Source organism: Puma concolor, chromosome A1, assembly GCF_028749965.1.
Source record: "Puma concolor isolate L17-30 chromosome A1, mPumCon1.1.hap2, whole genome shotgun sequence".
Classification (NCBI taxonomy): Eukaryota; Metazoa; Chordata; class Mammalia; order Carnivora; family Felidae; genus Puma; species Puma concolor.
Genome location: NC_141667.1, coordinates 29,715,987 through 29,734,678, shown reverse-complemented (window position 1 = coordinate 29,734,678; position 18,692 = coordinate 29,715,987). Strand labels below are relative to the sequence as shown.

Here is an 18,692-nt window from a genome sequence, read left to right as displayed (position 1 = left end):
TTTCATTTTGGATATTGTATTTTTCATCTGTAGAAGTTCCATTTGTTTCTTTTTTATATCTTCCACTTCTCTAATCATTATGTTCATGCTTTTCTCTAAATCCTTGAGCATATTTGTGATATTTTAAGCAGTTGTTTTAAATCCATCATCCATGAATTCCATAATTTCTGTCATTTTGGGGGGTATATTTCTATGGGTAATTTTTCTCCTAATTATGGGTCACATTTCCTTGTTTCTTTAAATATTTAGTGGGTTTTTTTTAGTTTATTTATTTAATTTGAGAGAGAGAGAGATCACATGTGTGTGCACACAAGCAGTGGAAGGACAGAGAGAGAGGGAGGGAGAGAGAATCCCAAACAGACTCCATGCTGTGCTGTCTGCTGTCAGTGTGGAGCCCTATGTGGGGCACAAACCCACGAATGGTGAGATCATGACTTGAGCCACCCAGCTGAAACCAGCAGTCAGATGCTTAACCTTATGAGCCACCCAGGCACCCCTAGTGTTTTTGATTGGATGCTGGACAGTGCATTTAAGTGTCTGGATCTTTTTATCTTTCTTTACTGGAAGAGTGGATAGATTTGTTCTGTCATGCAGTTAACTTACAGAGTAGCTTCATCATTCTGAGGCTAGTTTTTAAGCTTTTGTTAGGGACAAGTATAGAGTAACTTTTTTTTTTCTAGGATTAGTTTGGCCCTAATTCTATGCCCTGCCCTTTATTGGGTCTTCAGTGGGGAAAAACAAAGAAACAAACAAACAAACAAACAAAAACAAACTCAGGTATTCAGTAAAGTTTCTGTTTTTCTTTGATTGGTCTCATGCAGTATTACCCTCTGCATGCACAAGGTTGGTATTCAGCCAAATACTCAAAGAGACCCCGACACAGATTTCTAAAGCTATATCTCTGCACAGTTCTGTCTTCATTGCCCTGCAAATTTCAGCCACCTTATCTTATGTAAACTTCACTGAAGATCTCTTCCACTCAGTGAGACCACTGTGCTCTGCTTGCTTTCTGCTTTCATGGCCTGGAGTCTGGTAAATACCTTCAGAGAAAAATATTATAGGAGTCATTATCAGAATAATTTCATTTGTTTCCCTTCTCTGGGGAGTTACAGTTTTCTTGTTTATTATTATTTTTTAATGATTATTTATTTTTTGAGAGAGCGAGCATGAGCAGGGGAGGGGCAGAGAGAGAGAGGGAGACACAGATTCCGAAGCAGGCTCCAGTCTCTGAGCTGTCAGCACAGAGCCCTATTCAGGGCTCGAACTCACAAACCATGAGATCATGACCAGAGCTGAAGTCAGATGCTCAACCAACTGAGCCACCCAGGCATCCCTGTATGTATACATTTAATATAGGTTCAACGTCTTTGGTCTTATACCTTTAAGGTTAGCTACCGTGAGATCATGACCTGAGCTGAAGTTGGACGCTCAACCGAGTGAGCCACCCAGGTGCCCCAAGAGTTACAGTTTTCTGATGCTAGTTGTCCACGGTCTAAAAACAATTGTTTCATGCCTATTTCTCAGAGAAGAAAATGAGCAAGGCACTCTTGTGTCTACCTCTGACCTTGCTGGCCTCTTCCATAATACCCCTTGTGCAATCATGTGAAATTCTGAGTACAGAGGCTGGATGAGTTCACGGAGTTAAGAGATCTGAAATGTGTGCTGGGTTCCTACTCTCAGATTAAAAATGCAGCTTAGAATAAGGAGACTTCAGCATTTCTCGTTCAGAGCGCTTCTGGGGAAATTCTTTATGAACTCGCTAAGGTAGGTGTTCAGGAGGTTGGTAACATGAGGCAAATAGCTCCTGTCTCCCTCCTCTAGGTCCTTCCTAAGTTGGAAAACTCTCCCTGATAAAGGCAAGAACTGAGCTAGAGCTTGGGGAACAGGCTTGGAGGAGGTGGGAGCAGGGTGAAGGCACCAAGGTGGCTCAGCCTCTCTGGCTTTCGCTTTTTCTAAGGTATCCCCTCTTTTCCTTTTCTTACCCTCTGCCCCCACCAAATTCTGGTGTTGTGGTTGCTATTTTCTGAAGAACACTACTTTAAAATAACTTTTATTGTGTCATAAAATAAACAAGACAAACAAGACAAATATTTATTCATTGTTGAACACCTAAAAATTACTGAGCATCCTCAGAGAACTATCTTAGATGGTATTTCCTTTTAATGAAATAGGTAGTTGGAATAGCTGGAATAATATAATGCATGAAGTTTTGTGTCCAATTTTTAAAGCCTAGTATTATGAACATTTTTCTAAAAATTTTAGCTCTGCTTTTACTTGTTGTGTTAGCTTGGATAGTTACTTAGTCTCGGTAAACCTCAGTATCCTCATCTGTAAAATGGAGATAATAGTAGTACCTCCTTCACAAGATTGCTGTCAGGACTAAATAAGATAGTATACATCCCACTCTTAGGTAGTGCCTGACATATGGTAAGCACTCATTAGCTGTTAGCTAATACTTTTTCATGTCATGAATGAGTTCATTATATCATCAAAGTATGACTTTTCAACGAGTGTGTATTATGTCATTGTATAACTGTATCGTGACTTATTCAACTGTTGCCCTATTTTGGACATTCACACTTGGTAAGATTTTTGCGTTATAAGTAATTTTGTGATGAAAGTCCATTGAATATAAACCTGTCTCCCTTTCATGTGAAGGTAAATCCCTGGAAGTGGAAGGAATAGATGGGGAAAAGGAACGGAACATTAGTGGAAGTAGAGTTTCCTTCATTGATCTCAGCTCAGACTCCTCACATAAGGCCTCTGAGAAAGGAGAGAAGCAGCTTGGGGCTGGCTTCTAGAGGAGCTTGGGCTAAAGGAGAGAGGAAGACCCTTTGGGACATTTATGCCTTCCCTCCTTTTTGTTTCAAATTCTCAGAGGGTTGGGACTCACTGAACTGGGAAGACCTGAGGTCTATGTCCACAGCTCACTGGCCAAGTATGTGACGTTGGGAAAGTCACTCAATTTCCCTGGGCTTCCTCTTGGATAAAATGAGGAATTGGACTCCACTTCTAAAGTTCCTTTAAATGCTAGCATCCTTCAATCTAAGACTCTGACAACCTCGTATCTAATATCAACAGACTCCACTTCTTACTTCAAGTGGAGAATTTAGTTCGTGAAATCTTTGGTTAATACATGTTTTCCAGAAGCATTTATCCCACATCTACTATTCATCCATCACAGAGGTGAATGGTCTCCAGTCTTCGAGGAACTCCCAGTCTAGTAGGGAAATAGGACAATTATATTGACACACCGCGACAAGTTCTATAATAGAGGCTATTGCTGAATCCCATGGAAGGACAGAAGGAGGAGATATCTGTTACTTTTTAATGGTGCTGAGTGTGTGGGTAAGATTAGGAGTGGATCACCCAGGAAAACAGGCAAGCTGTCTCCAATCTCTTTTATGTATGAGCCTGATTCTGAGTATCAGTGAAAGCTCTCTTGATATGAGATTATTATCTTAAAACATCTCCATAAAGCGAATATTGCCAAGAAATTCCAAGATGAGAGAAGGGAAGTTGACTACAAAAATGAACAAGACATTGTCTTTACCTCCTAAATAGGGATGGGAAAAGGCGGCTATGGAAGTGGTCAGTATGGAAAGTTAAGTATGGAAATAATAATAATAAGTTATGGACAGAGCAATTTTATTCCTGAGAGATCTGGGGTGTTCTTTCTGGCTTGTTGAAAACAATGTTGGCTTTGGAGTTAGAGTGGACAGGTAGCTTCAGGATCTAGGATAGGTTGCCTGATAGCTGTATCAGTAAACAGACCCAGGAACACTTACCTGGAGATAATGCCCCTAGAGCTGGGGTATGTATCAGACACTGAAGAAGATGCTCCTTTCTCCCTTCCTCTGGTCACCAATCTTTTAGTCTTTGTTTACATATCTTAAAGGTGTGAGTAGTATTTTCCCCTGAAGGAATATTGATGAAGTAGTGAGTATGAGGGCATTTGGCACATGTTAGAGCATTACTGTGGTTCTGGAAGGAGGATATGAACTAGAGTCTTGAAGAACGGACTTATCCAGTAGACTTTTTAAGGAAGATTTTGGCATTCACCAGGGAGCTGTGCTCATCGGCAGAAGGGCACCATCCAGGAGCAGTTGCTGGCATGGGGCCTAATGCTGTGTGGCAGTGGTGAAAGCTCTCACAGGAGAGGGAAATGGAGCAAAGGGGAAGGAGGACAGGGCCAGCTGACCACATCTCAGTCCGACTTGGCCAAAGTGCCAGTAGGGAAGGGGTACTTAGGCAGAGTAGGGTCTGGGGGTGGGGTGACTTCTTCTGAAGTGCTAGTCATCTAGCACTATGGGGAATGTGACAAATAGTGGTTAGCACCCCTCCATCTCTGTCCCTCCTTGTTGTGTTCCAAAGGGGAAAGCTACGCTGAAAGGGCTTAAAAAAAAAAAAAAAAAAAAAAAGGCAGGGCAAGGGAAAGATAAACCAAGCAGGGGTTGCCAGGACAATAGTGAACAGACATCTGGGTTGAGTGTTTGGGGTTGTGCAGTGAAGGAGAAATGCCCTGAGAAGTGCTGGGCTTTGTTCAGAATTCAGACATAATGGCAAAGACCAATGAGATCTCTCCACCAACCCCCCTCCATCCCACCCACCCCCCCCCCAAAGTCCACCGAGACAGAGAGGGGGAGAGATAGAGAGGCGGGAGATTTATTTTGATGTAGAGTGTTCTGAAAGCAATCCAGAAGGGAACGGAAGTGAGCTCAGAGAAGCAAAAATGTAGGATATCCTAGGGCACTTTCACAAGGCACCAGGACAGGAGAGAGAATCCACAAAGCAGTGCGGTGACTGTTATCTCCATATGTACGGAATGCCCGCTCTGTGCCTGCAGTTGAAATAGGCAGCTTTTTTTTTTTTTGAACAGAATAGCATTTGCCGGATTTGGGATGTGTTATCTCAGAATGTGTTTCCTATGCCTGCTCCCTTGTCTCCCAGCATGCTCTGTCCAGCGTAGTGAAGGTGCCTGGTTAGATCACTGGGTAAGGCATGCACTATCTCTCATGCAAGCACAATCACAACATAGCTAGCAGTTAAAAACATGGACTCTGGTGCTACACTCTCTGGATTTGTAATCCAGTTCTACCACTTGGGCGAGAACTTAACCTTCCTGGGACTCAGTTTCCTCATTTGTAAAATGGGATAACAGTAGTATCAGCTGTGGACTGTTACAGGGTTAGACAGGTTACACATGTGAGGCACTGAGGAGACTGCTTGGCACGTGGTAAGAACTATGAAGCGTTGGCCATCATTATTATAAAATACCTGGTGCTTAGAAGGTATTCGAACAATGTTAAGTGCTGTCAGAAAAATCATCGTATCAAACAGTTCCTGAATCCCTATGTATCCATGATGCTACGTTTTATGCTTATTTATGGTGCTCAACTGAAGACATGTTTTTCGCCTGGTAACTTACTTTCTGGGGTAGATGCACTGATTTGGACGCAAAGAATTGAAGAATAAAATGAGAAATCAGGCACAAAAAATAATGCATCAAAAAATAAAGATGTGGGTCACCCAGGTGGCTCAGTCAGTTGTGTTTGACTTGATTTTGGCTCAAGTTATGATCTCATGGTTCATGGAATTGAGCCCCCCATCAGGCTCCCTGCTGATAGTATGAAACCTGCTTGGGATCTTCTCTCCTCTTCTCTTCTGCCCCTATCCCCCACCCAATCAATCAATCAATCAATAAAATTAAATAAATAAAAAAAAAGATGTGAGCATAAAAAGCCAACCAAAATTTGTGCTTACTATCTTAACAGAGCAATCTCATTTCTTATTGGTAGGGTTTTAAAATTGGTTGATAAGTCGTGGCACCTGGGTGGCTCAGTTGGTTAAGCATCTTACTTTGGCTCAGGTCATGATGTCATGGTTTGTGAGTTCAAGTCCTGCATCATGTGAGCTTGAGCCCCACTTCTTTCTCTCTTTCTCTCTGCCTCTCACTCACTTGCACCCTTTCTCTCACAAATAAAATAAAAATAAAAATAAAATAAAATAAAATAAAATAGGTTGATATGTCAATTTGCAGCTGTTAAATAGTCATATGCCTACATGTAAGGAGGTCTCTATTGGGATATCACAGAAATCATTCTTATCCTGGTGAATCATTTTCCATAATAATAGCTTATTATTATAATAAATTATAAAATATTTAATGTTAAAGTTATATGTTATAATAAATATCATATTTATAGCAATATTTTATTTTTATAATAAAATGTTGAGAGAATACCAGCTATGATGTCATTTAGTTATCTCAAGGATCCTGTGATACAAAATATTTATTATTATTCCCATTTGACAGATGAGAAGGTTGAAATTGCTCAAATTCACACTGTTAATGAAGGGTACAGCTGGTATTTAAATCTAGAACCTAGAACCATTTGAATTCAAATCTTTATTCTAAATGACAAAGAATCCAAAGGTAATAATTTAGATTATCAAAAAGATATCAAAAGAAATAGAGCTGTGGACTAAAACTAACAGGAGTAGATAAAATAGGGATAGATGGAAAATTCTGAATGTACCTTCATAAAACCAGCTGTTTGAGTTTGAAATGGACAAAATATGGCTTAATAACAGATCATGTGATATATGCTTAGGTTTTCTTTCTTTTTCTTTTTTTCTTTTTCCTTTCTTTTTTTCTTTTTTTTTTTTAAGTTTGTTTATTTTGAGAGAGAGGGAGTGGAGGAGAGGCAGGGAGAGAGAGGGAGAGAGGGGGAGAGAGAAAGAGAGAGAGAGAGAGAGAGAGAATCCCAAGCAGGCTCCACACTGTCAGCGCAGAGCCCAATGTGGGACTCGGGCCCATGAACCATGAGATCATGACCTGAGCTGAAATCGAGAGTCCAATGCTTAACCAACTGAGCCACCCAGGTGCACCTCTTTCTTTTCATTTTTAGATTTAATTTTAATATGAGCCAACAAATATATAACATGGCTGCCCATAAAAGCTAATTGCTGTGGTTGCAGCAATCTGCAGAAACACAACCATAACAGGGAGGAACGGAAGAATAGAACACTAAGAATTTGTGTCAGTGAAGGGTCTGGAAAACACGTTTCTAACAATTTCAACAACAAGGAATTGCTGAAGGAACCATAGTGGTGTTGTTTTCTAGAAAGCAATGATGGTTATTATAATAATATCTAATTCTGATACAACAGTTTCCTTGACTCAGGCTTATTTATGTATTAACTCTTTTATACCTTACAACAATGTTATGAGTAGATCTATTATCATTTCACTTTTATGGATGAGGAAAATTTGTTATGCAGCACAGAACACTAACAGAGTAATTCTCTACCTCTTGTGCTTCCCTCTGCCCTGCCCCTCCCCAGCCACCACCTTGAGCTTTTCCTTTTCCTCCTGACTTGTGTTTTTAGCTTCTGCCATGGTCACATGTAAGATGTAAGTGCAGTGACAGAGTTTTTACTTTAGTATGTGGCCAAAGCTGACAGAGGACTAATGAAAACCCCGTATCTCCTTTCCCAACCGTTTCCAGATGTGATGTAATGAATCCCTCCTTTTCAAGAATAGCGTGCGAGGGGCTAGCTGTTAAAAGGAAACAGTTCCACATGTGAGCTAACTCCTTTTACTCTCTGACAAGCTGTTGCCTCTGCTGGCCAGGGTCTACCAGCCAGGTGTCCTCAGATGTGTGCCATGGCCAGCGAGATTCACACAGCCATGACATTGTCCATGAGTGGGAAACGTAGGAAATTACAGGTTAGGTATGTGCAAAATCTTGCTGGATGTAAAGGTTGAACAGTCCTGACGCAGACAGATATACAGAAAATAGTATAAACTCTCTTGCTATCATGATTTTGCCATTTGTTACTTGATAACTCTATTTAAAAATTTTGCAATAAATACTTTCAGCAGAAACAAGCTAAAAAACAAAAACAACAATAAAACAGAACAAAACCCCCAAACCTGAAAGAGTATATTTAAGGAAAAATAAGGTCCTGAATGTTCATTTCTCAAGTTTGTTGATGATGAATATAAAACTTGCACAAAATGTTTGTTGACCTCAGGGGTTTAGTGATATCATTAAACACATGAAAAGCAAAGACACACATCTGCTGAAGAAGCAACAGCACCTACTTCAAAGTTAGAAGTTATTTTAAGAGGATTGTGTCCAAAGAAAACAACTTAACATGTGCAGTTGTGGAAAGGTATGTTTACGCATCACTCTTTGAAGTGTGACTTTTCATTTAGATCAAATGTCTGTTCTTCTAAATTAATTTCAATCATTTTCAATTTCAAGATCTCTTGTGTATTTATAAGACAATGTTAAAGTGTTGCTCTATTAGCAATAGAAGAATTTTGCAACCAGTTAAAATAATTCCAGTTTTCTGTCAGGGTCATCAGATACTTCAAAATAGGAAATCAGACCAGTTAAATTCCCATTAATGATTCAATTCTTTTTCCATCTGACAACTCATGAAGTCAAAGTAAAGCTTCCAGAAGATTTTCTGTTGAAGGCAAAACATCTGATATAATGGTGAATACTGTGATAAATTTAGTAAAAAAGTTAACATTGAAGGTTAAATTTTTTTTTGCTGTGGAGATATTAATGAATATATGTTTTTGCAGAGCATATCAACATGATAAAAACTGTGTTCTAATTATGATATCTGGGGAGCAGAAATATAATTGGAATGGATTTTGGTCCATGCACAAATCCTAATTGCGTTGAAACCAACTTTAATATTTTACCAATTGAAATAGAAACTGATAATGGTTACATTTTACAAATATTTATATATATACACAAAGTAATGGATTACAATTTTTGCGTGTGTGTGCAGTAAAGCTGCAAGAACTTCACCATAGCAGTATGTATTTTCTCTTAGTCACACATCATCAATTGAATCTTATGAATGTTTGAGCTTTTTGAAAAATTACTTGCAAAATCAACTTAAGTATCAACCATGGGGAAGAATTTCTCTAAATTTTAATTGCATTCTATCCAAAATCAGTTGGAAATGTTTAATCAAATTATTCAACAAAGGAACAATCAAGATCTTTAGTTCTTAAAGTTTATAGCAAACTGTAATTATTAAAATCAAAGCTTGCAACAGGGAGATATTGATGTTTATCCATACAAAAGCAAGGGAAGAAGCAAATACATTAATTAAAGAAAACTCCAATGGGGAAAGAGCTCCACATGCAGAATAAAATCTTTTGATAAAGATTTGGTTTTTAATTTGGTAAGTTTATATTCTATTCTGGAATGGATTGAAACTGAGAGGACCTGTGATTGTGTATAATCTACGTTTGATGAACTATTTAGAAAAATCATTAAAAACCACCTTTTAAAATGAACTTTATCTTATAAAAAATATTTGTTAAAGAAGATACTCTGGGGAAAAAAAAGTACCTGTAAAAATATTTAAGTTGAAATATGAACAGATCTTAATTTAAACATTAAAATCTGAGGGGCACCTGGGTGGCTCAGTCACTTAAGCGTCTGACTCTTGGTTTTGGCTCAGGTCATGATCTCACGGTTGATGAGTCTGAGCTCCGCATGCTGACTGTGCAGAGCCTGCTTGGGATTCTCTCTCTCTCCCTCTCTCTCTCTGCCCCTCCCCCACTCACTCTGCCTCTGTCTCTCTCAAAATAAATAAATAAACTTGAAAAAAACAGATGTTCAAAAATTAAAATCTGAGAATAGTCTCTGTTTAGCAGACTTTGCTCAGAGTTGCCTAGAGAGTGCCCAGCACCCGTACAGAGATTGATCTAGATCTCTTAGATAAAAATATGGTCAGAAGAAAGGGGTCAATTGAAGCTGTCATGAATTTCAAATATATTAATCATAAAATTCGACTATGAATAATACTGAAGGCAAATTTATGAGAAAATTAAAAATAATAACTAGATATCAAAAAATTCTTTACAAAAATACTAGTGATAGGGTCTTATAGACAGATCAAGCTAAAAAATTTATTAAAAACATGAAAGTGTACCAAGGATAATTATTTCACATTTATTAGTTTTAATGTTCAGATAATTTACATTCAGACTTAAAGTTTATCCTAATATACTCAGGTACATTAATTTTAACTTTTTAAGAAATAATTTTATTTTTGATAATAATTTTTTTTAATGTTTATTTTTGAGAGGGAGAGAGACAGACAGAGTGCGATCAGGGGAGGGGCAGGGAGAAAGGGAGACACAGAATCTGAAGCAGGCTCCAGGCTCCAAGCTGTCAGCACAGAGCCCAACATCTGGCTTGAACTCACGAACTGCAAGACCATGACATGAGCTGAAGTCAGACTCAACCAACTGAGTCACCCAGGTGCCCTGAGAAGAAATTTTAATAAAATAATTTGTAAGTTCTCCATTAAAAGAATACCAGTTTGTTGGTCACTTAATATTCCAAAATGTTATATAATTTTAGTTATTTGTCTTAAGTTTTTATTTGGATATAACTTCAAACTTACAGAAAAGTTACAAGAATATTACAAGGAGGTCCATTCCTTCATGTTTCCATTTTGTTCCATTTACTTTAACATTTTCCCTTTTCTCTCTCTCTCTCCTTTATCAGTGTGTGTACATAAAATCTTTTTTTTTTTCCCTGAACCATTTGAGGGCTGAAGACACCCTTGCCCTTTTTCTACAAAATCATTTCATGTGGTTTTTACTGAAAGTAAGGATATTGAATTCAGGAAACTCAACATTACTATAACACTGTAATCTATAGTTCATATCCAAAGTTCACCTCTTATCTCAGTAATGTCCCTTGTAGCTATTTTCTTCCCATCCAGGACCCAACGTAGTTACCACATATAGCAGCAGTCGTCAGGTCTCTTTGGTACCCTTCAATCTGAAATAGTTCCTCAGTTTTTCTTTGCCCTACTTAATTAACCTTGACATTTTTAAAAGAACAACCTAGCTGTTTTGTCCCTCAGTTTGGGTGTGATTAATTTCAGACCATGCATTTTTGGCAGGGATAATGTGATATGTCCTCAGTGCATCACATCTGAAGGCACATGGTGTCAGTTTGTCCCAATATTAGTGATACTGACTTAGATCATTTGGATAAGTTGGTATCCAGCAGATGTCTCCCCTGAAGGCATAGCTATATTTTCTAAGAAGTAATTGGAGGTCATACAAATCAAATTTTTACCCGCTATATTTAGTATCCGTTGATTCTATTAATTGTCCTAGATTGGACCAATGGGATTCCTTCAAGCTAGATGGCTCCTTATTCTTTTGGGATGATCTCTTATTCTTTAAACATTTCCTTAATTTTCAGCATGAGGTATTACAGGAAGCCTTACTGCTTCAGGTTTGGAATCAGCCTTTTCTCCAAACATCCATGGCTTTTTAGTAAAAAGTGGTATTTATAAACCAAGATCTGACAACTAGTTGTGCTTCCTGTTACATGTGAATCAATGCTTATAATGGTAGTGCTGATACACACACACACACACACACACACACGTATACACAAGCATGTACATATATGAACTTCTCTCTCTCTCTGTATGTACGGGTATAGAGCCATGAATTTATGCTCATATCCAATTCAATCCAACACCACAGGATACATTCTAATTTTCTCCCTTCTCTATATAATATACAAGTACTCGTTTGTTCATGCCTGGAATATACAGAACGTAGCTTCACAATTGCTCAACCATACTACTGTGAAAAGCAAACTGACTAGCTAGAATTTAATATATATTTATAGTTTTATTAGGTAAAAATATGTCCACTGAAATGTAGGATCTCAAGTGTACAATGTGATGGAATTTTTCAAATGGATATACATGTGAAACACAATCCTTACCAAGATAAAGAGCATTTCTATCACTCCAGTGAGTTTCTTCTTGCCCCTTCATAGCATTTCAGTCCTTCCTGTAATACACATACTCAAAGGTGATTTTTTTTCCTTTCTGATTTTTAAAAACCACCTGAATTTAGTTTTACCTGCTTTAGAACTTCATACACAAGGTCAAGAAGATACTCTCCTAGATTCTCCTAGAAGCTTTATAGTTTTAACTTTTATTGTCAGGTCTATGATCTATAGCAAATTAAGTTTTGCGGATGATAAAATGGGAAGGAGTTGAGTGCCATTTCTCCCTCATACATGAATCTAGTTGTTTTAGTACATATGTTGAAAAGGCTTTCCTTTTGTCCTCATTGCATTGCTTTGGCGTCCGTGTTGATAATCAAGTAATTGTTTAAGTGTATTTCTGGACTCTTTTTCCCACTGAAATTTGTCTATATGCTATTATCACACTGTCTTGATTATTGTAGCTTATATTTAAGTCTTAAAATAAGGCAGTGTAAGTACTCCAACTTTGTGCTTTTTTTGTTTAAGATTAGTTTGGTTACACTAGTTTTTTTTTTTTTTTTTCTTTCTCATTTGCCATATACAGTTAGCATTATCTTGTCAATGTCTCTAAAAATACCTGCAGGAATTGTAATTGGGATTGCTGTGAGTCTATAGATCAATTTGTAGAGAATTGAACACCATCCATGAACATAGCATATCTCTCCATTTATGTAGGTCTTTAATTTTTATCTCAGAGTATTTTGTGGTTATGAGTGTAGCGGTTTTGCACATTCTTGCTAAATGTATTCCTAAGTATTTTATGTTTTTTTGATGCAATTGTAAATTGAGTTTTCTTAAACTTTATTTTTCAATTGTTTGCTGCTAAGAGTAGAAATCCTACACAATAGATTTTTAAATATTGACTTCTTATCCTGTGATTTTGATAAAATCACATACAAGTTTTATAGTTTTGTAGCTTCCTAACAGCTTTCAACTTAACATTTGTGATGTCTGTGATTGGGAAGAGTTTTACTTCTTCTTTTTGAATCCTTTTGTCTTTTTTCCCCCTTTTACTGGCTGTATTGCAGTGGCTAGATGATGACATAGTTTTTTATCGAATTTGTGTAAGATTGATATTATTACCTCTGTTGTTTCTGATGAGTAGTCTACAATTATCAATATCATTGTTCTCCTTTTAGTCATATGTCTCTTTTATCTTAATGCTTTCAAGATTTTCTTTTTATCTTTGGTTTTTCAGTTGTTTGATTAGGATGTGCCTGAGTGTGTCCGTATTTTTCCTTGGGGAGTTGCTAATCTTTTTGCATCTGTATGCTGTTTTTCAAAAAATTTGGTAAACCTTTGGCTATTATTTCTTCAAATAGTCTTTTTTCTTTTATATCATTCTTTTATTTTCTTCTGGGGGCTCTAATTACAAGTATATTAGTCTGGCTGACGTTGTCTTCTAGGTTCCTGATGTTTTGTTCATCTTCTTTAAATCTTTTATTTATTTATTTTTCTCTTTTTATGTTGGATAATTTCTATTGACCCATTGTTAAATTCATTAAACCTTTCTTCAAACTCCATACTCTGATTCCTCAAACCAGTAAGACTGGGACTTGCTGCTTATGCTGTGATTGCTTTAGGCTTGTGTGGACTGGGGAGAAGTCTCAGGCAAAAACTATATAAACACAGATTTTATTGAATTCAGTTCTCTCTCAGAGATTGACTACCATCCAGTTTCTACTGCTTTTGATTGCTCTCCAGGGCCTTTAAATGGTTGTTTAAATTTTTTTTTCATAACTATCTGTAGAAAACACAAGCTACCTTGTCAATATTAGATATGGGAGTAGGAATACAAATACTATTCCCTAATTCACCCAATAAAGGAAAAATATGTATATAAATATCATTAACAATTGAAATAGAACAATACATTATAAAAATAAAATGTTTTAAAGATTTAAAAAGGCTTGTATAAATATTTGGGTTACACTTGGCAAACTTAACCTTAAAATATCTCATGTGTTAACCTGAGTCTATTAAATCATCACTAGAATGTAGCTCATGCCACTTGCAATTCACCTGGATCAACAGCTCCTGCACCGCTCCATTTGCTCTCTAATGAACTGAGTCTACAATTATGTACTTGAGTGTTATGGCTGCATCAAATTGCTCTCAAGGTTTCTAAATGCATACTCCAATATGTCCTTGTCTCATGGTGGCTCAGCTGCAAATATTCACAGATTGGCATAAGTCTGCAAAATGCATGATGAGCAATGCTGATATACATGTCATTCTTCCGGAACTGTGGATGCACCTCTGAGAAACAGCTGTGCATGATTGTTGAGAATAAGCTAGGTAATGAGTTAAGTGTATCCTTGTTGTGTAGTGAGTACTGCTGACCTTAATCCATCTGTCTATATTCTACCTTTGACAAACTCTTGCCAGACCAGTGGCATAGTTGTGCATTGGGGACCAAGGTCTCTTTCTTCAGAGGATTGGTGGCCAACACAGATACCGTGACCTACCACTGTTTTTGCAGCAATAACCAAGTATTGTATCTCACTATCAAACCACCTGTTTTCTACAGACACTTCATCATCACCAACTGTGGCAGATCCTGGCACCTGTCAGTGGATGGACTCTTCATGGTTTTCAGTTTTCTTCCATCATGAAGATGGTAATGACTGGACCGAGTAAGATTCCTTGGGTTTTTTCTCTTGGCATGGGAGGTGAGACAACCTAAAGAGGTAGGCATACTTTTTCACAATAGAGGAGTGGCATGCACAGTTATTTAATTTGAATATTAAAAAAGGACAGTTTTATTTTGTACCCCATATTAGGAAAAAGGGACATAGAAGTCACCAAAACAGATATATCCAAAGAGGTACGTCTAAAACTGCAGACAGCAAAGTCAACGATAACACTAGAACTAACTATCTGTGTTATGTTCTTTATAAATACTGATACTTTTAGGGCAGAAAGTTTGGTTGAGAATGCATTGACTAAGTGGACAAAATCCTCATTTAATTTGTGTACGTCTTTTTCCCAAAGAAGTAGAATTTAGAATGTCCTATTTTTTTTGCTATACATTTGGGCTTGGTTAGATATTGAGACCAGTGATGAAGATGTTTGTGTGGAGAGAGGAACACAGAGAACTAAATTTAATTAGTTTAATTTACCAAGTATTATTTTTGTGATCTGTTTTTACTCTGTTTGGGCCATTGTGTTGATTCTGAAATGTTTATCTGCCCTTGGAGATTTCAGTGATGAGAACATTTTAAGAACTCTGAAAAATTCTGTAGTTCATTAAATGCAATCACCTGTTGGCATGTGGTCAAGACATAATTCACAGGAAAACATTTGTGTTGTGGGATTAGTCCATATCCACCAGGCAAAAGCTTATTTGGTCAGTCATCTTTCCCAAAAGTCCTGGCAGGGAGACTTGGTGTCTGTATTGTTTTATAATGACTCATATCAAGGGTTAAACTCCTTGATCCTTGCCGGGGTCATGTTGTCAAGCTTATGCTGGATACGGTATTTTACATTCTTCACCCACTAACAGCGGCTGCAAGGCTCTCTCCTTTTTTCCCTCCAAAGTCAGGACTAACCTCTTCTTCATTCCTCCACCCCCATTCTTGTTCTCTTCTATTTTTTAACACTCCACTCATGGACTGCCTGTCTGGATTAGGAGGCAATGGAAGAATTCCACTATCTTCTTGTAAAAATTTTCAGTGACAAGCAAAGAGTGTACAGTCTGACAGGGAAGGTACCTAATTCGAGATGACAATGTGTGAGCCCGATGCTCTAATTAAGGTGAGCACACACTCTTGTGGTGCATCTGGGAGGAAGCTTGCCTGGAGAAGGTCTGAGAAGATTTTCTATATTAGAAGATATGTAAGATGGGGCGCCTGGGTGGCACAGTCGGTTAAGCGTCCGACTTCAGCCAGGTCACGATCTCGCGCTCCGTGAGTTCGAGCCCCGCGTCGGGCTCTGGGCTGATGGCTCAGAGCCTGGAGCCTGTTTCCGATTCTGTGTCTCCCTCTCTCTCTGCCCCTCCCCCGTTCATGCTCTGTCTCTCTCTGTCCCAAAAATAAATAAATGTTGAAAAAAAAAAAAAAAAAGATATGTAAGAGAGCACAAAAATATAATTTGAAAGACAAATAGGGGCTAAGTCATAAAAGAATTTGAATGACATGTTAAGGAATTCAATCTTTAGTGTGAATTATGAGGAGCCACAGAATATTTGTAAGTGCCATGTAAGGTTCGTGTCTTTGAAAGCTCTCTCTAGTGGCATTACGGAGGATGAACTGTAGACAGAAGATCTAATGAGACACAACTGAAGAAGAACAGGTGACAAATTGTAAAGGCCTGAAAGTGGGGGCAATGAATTTGTATAAGAGGAGAGAAATACACAAGCTATTTTAGAACTTAGACTCCATAGGACTTGGGACTGGCTTGGATGGAGGGTGGGCAGATGGAATAGGGCTCGTGAGGAGTTAGGATGAGGTCTCCCAGGCTTGAAAGACTGATGGATAGTGGTGGCACTGGTCAAGAGAAGAAATATAAGAATAGAAACAAGTTAGTCAGCGAGGGACAGTGGGGGGAGGTGTTTAGGTAAGAGATTCTAGTTTAATTTTGAACACATTGGATTTGAGGTGTTTATGGGGACATAATAATAGATTTCTAAGCATCGAATAAAGGAGAAAGGTTTTTTTTTTTCTTCTGACAATTGGTAATTCTCAGTAACTTTTCAGTCCAGTGTATTTTTTCAGTCATACTTGTATTGTTATAATTTTCTTGATTCTTTTTTTGGCCACTCATAGATATATTCCTGGCTCCCTTGCATTCATATTCTGTGAGTTATTTTTGTATCATTACTATTTTTTATTAGAAATATATTTTACTGTGAAATATGCATTCCATATTTTGTTTGCATTATTGTTTGATATCTCAGTTCAAAACACTTTTTTTTAATGATTTTTATTTATTTTTGAGAGAGAGACAGAGACAGAGAGCAAGCAGGGGAGGAGCAGAGAGAGAGAGGGAGACACAGAATCCCAAGAAAGCTCCAAGCTGTCAGCATCAGAGCCTGATGCAGGGCTCAAACCCACAAACCCTGAGATCATAACTTGAGCTGAAGTTGAATGCTTAACCAATTGAGCCACCCAGGAGCCCCCAAAACACTTTTTACATACACATTTTATTTTCCTCTATGCAGCAGTGCTACAAGTAGGTTTATCAGGTAAGGAAACTGAGATTTAGAGGTGGCAGGTAAGCACCTGGCTTGTGCAGAGAGTTCACAAAAATAAAGCTGGAGAAGTGGGCCTGCTGTAGGTCTGCGGAAGAATAACCAGAAGTGAGGGTCAGAGCTGCAATAAGAAGAAATAATTTGCTGGCATGAGAAAATTGGAGGGGTCACTAGCCAGCATTCAAATCAGCAGAATAATGCTCTAGGCTGGGCTTCTGGGTGTCTGGGTGTCTCAGTAGGTTAAGCTCAGGTCATGATCTTGTGGTTCCTGGGTTCGAGCCCCGCGTCGGGTTCTGTGCTGACAGCTCAGAGCCTGGAGCCTGCTTCAGATTCTGTGTTTCCCTCTCTCTCTCTGCTCCTCCCCTGCTTGTGCTGTCTCTCAAAAATAAAACGTTAAAAAAAAAGAACCTCTAGACATTTGCATTTGATCTCACGTATTAATGGAACATCTACTATGTGGTTGGCACAATGCTAGGAACTGAGGGTATAACAATTAAATAAGACATTCCTTCCCCTCCATGGGCTAAGAGTGATGTATGTATAAACAGTTGACTATATACAACTGCTAAGTTCTTTTTTTTTTTAATTTTTTTTCAATGTTTATTTATTTATTTGGGACAGAGAGAGACAGAGCATGAATGGGGGAGGGGCAGAGAGAGAGGGAGACACAGAATCGGAAACAGGCTCCAGGCTCTGAGCCATCAGCCCAGAGCCCGACGCGGGGCTCGAACTCCCAGACCGCGAGATCGTGACCTGGCTGAAGTCGGACGCTTAACCGACTGCGCCACCCAGGCGCCCCTACAACTGCTAAGTTCTAAAGTAGAGCAAAAAATCATCTACCTTGGGAATAAGGGAAGAGAGAGTAGTTAATATTGTCTAAGAGTTCAGGAAAGGAAAATGAAGAAAGAAGTTATATTTGAGCCAAAGTTTGAAAAGGCTGGAGAGATGTCTACAGGATTGGAAAGGAGGACAAGGGAGTTCTAAGTACCAGGAAGAACAAGGGCAAAACCTGGGAAGTGTAACAGTGTATGGGGGTGGATATAGGTTGGGTCAAAGGTATTACCTAGGGTAGAGCCCCTCATAGAGGCACATCCATGTGGAAAGGTGGCCATATTATCACCATGCTGTGGAAACTTTTCAAAGGCAGGTTGGGGGGATAGGTGAGGGAGGGGACTCACCACCTCTTTTAGTGGAAGAATCAGCTGGATTGCTGACACTGTGATCTAGATTTTTAAATAATCTCTTATGTCCACAGGTTCTAGGAGGGGTGAGAAGATTGGCCATGAGTGAAAAGTTTGGTGGAGAATACTCTCCCCTTCTCTTTACCTTGAAACATGGGCAAGGTTTCAGGCAACTAGTTTTCTACAGGTCGTTAGGTCAGACACCATGACCTTGGTGTTATTTGGGATTCAGAGGTTCTTAGCTCCCTGCGGTAAAGATATCTATGAAAAACTGGGTAGAAATCAAATGTTTACCAATTCTGGGAGAGAGGGCTGTGTGAAAAATACAGGGCTCAAGTTCACCTTGAGGTGGAAATAGGATGAGCAGGTCCACCCAGCAGAGTAGATAGTCTGTGGAGGTCAACAAGATACACGCTGAAGGACTGTGTGAAATTGGCTTCTAGTGAACATGGGTATTATGTCCAGGAC

The 18,692-nt window shown here is 38.5% G+C and overlaps 1 protein-coding gene across 1 annotated transcript in view; it reads left to right on the top strand.

Moving 5' to 3' along the window:
• Positions 1 to 1,634: 1,634 nt before the first annotated feature.
• RANBP3L (RAN binding protein 3 like) overlaps positions 1,635 to 18,692 on the top strand; it is a 284,788-nt gene continuing 267,730 nt past the window's right edge. The window contains exons 1-2 of the mRNA XM_086677179.1: positions 1,635 to 1,764; positions 14,383 to 14,472. Of these exons, the coding sequence (XP_086533305.1) occupies positions 14,430 to 14,472 (43 nt within the window). The 5' untranslated portion in view covers positions 1,635 to 1,764; positions 14,383 to 14,429. The remainder of the gene's footprint in view (positions 1,765 to 14,382; positions 14,473 to 18,692) is intronic.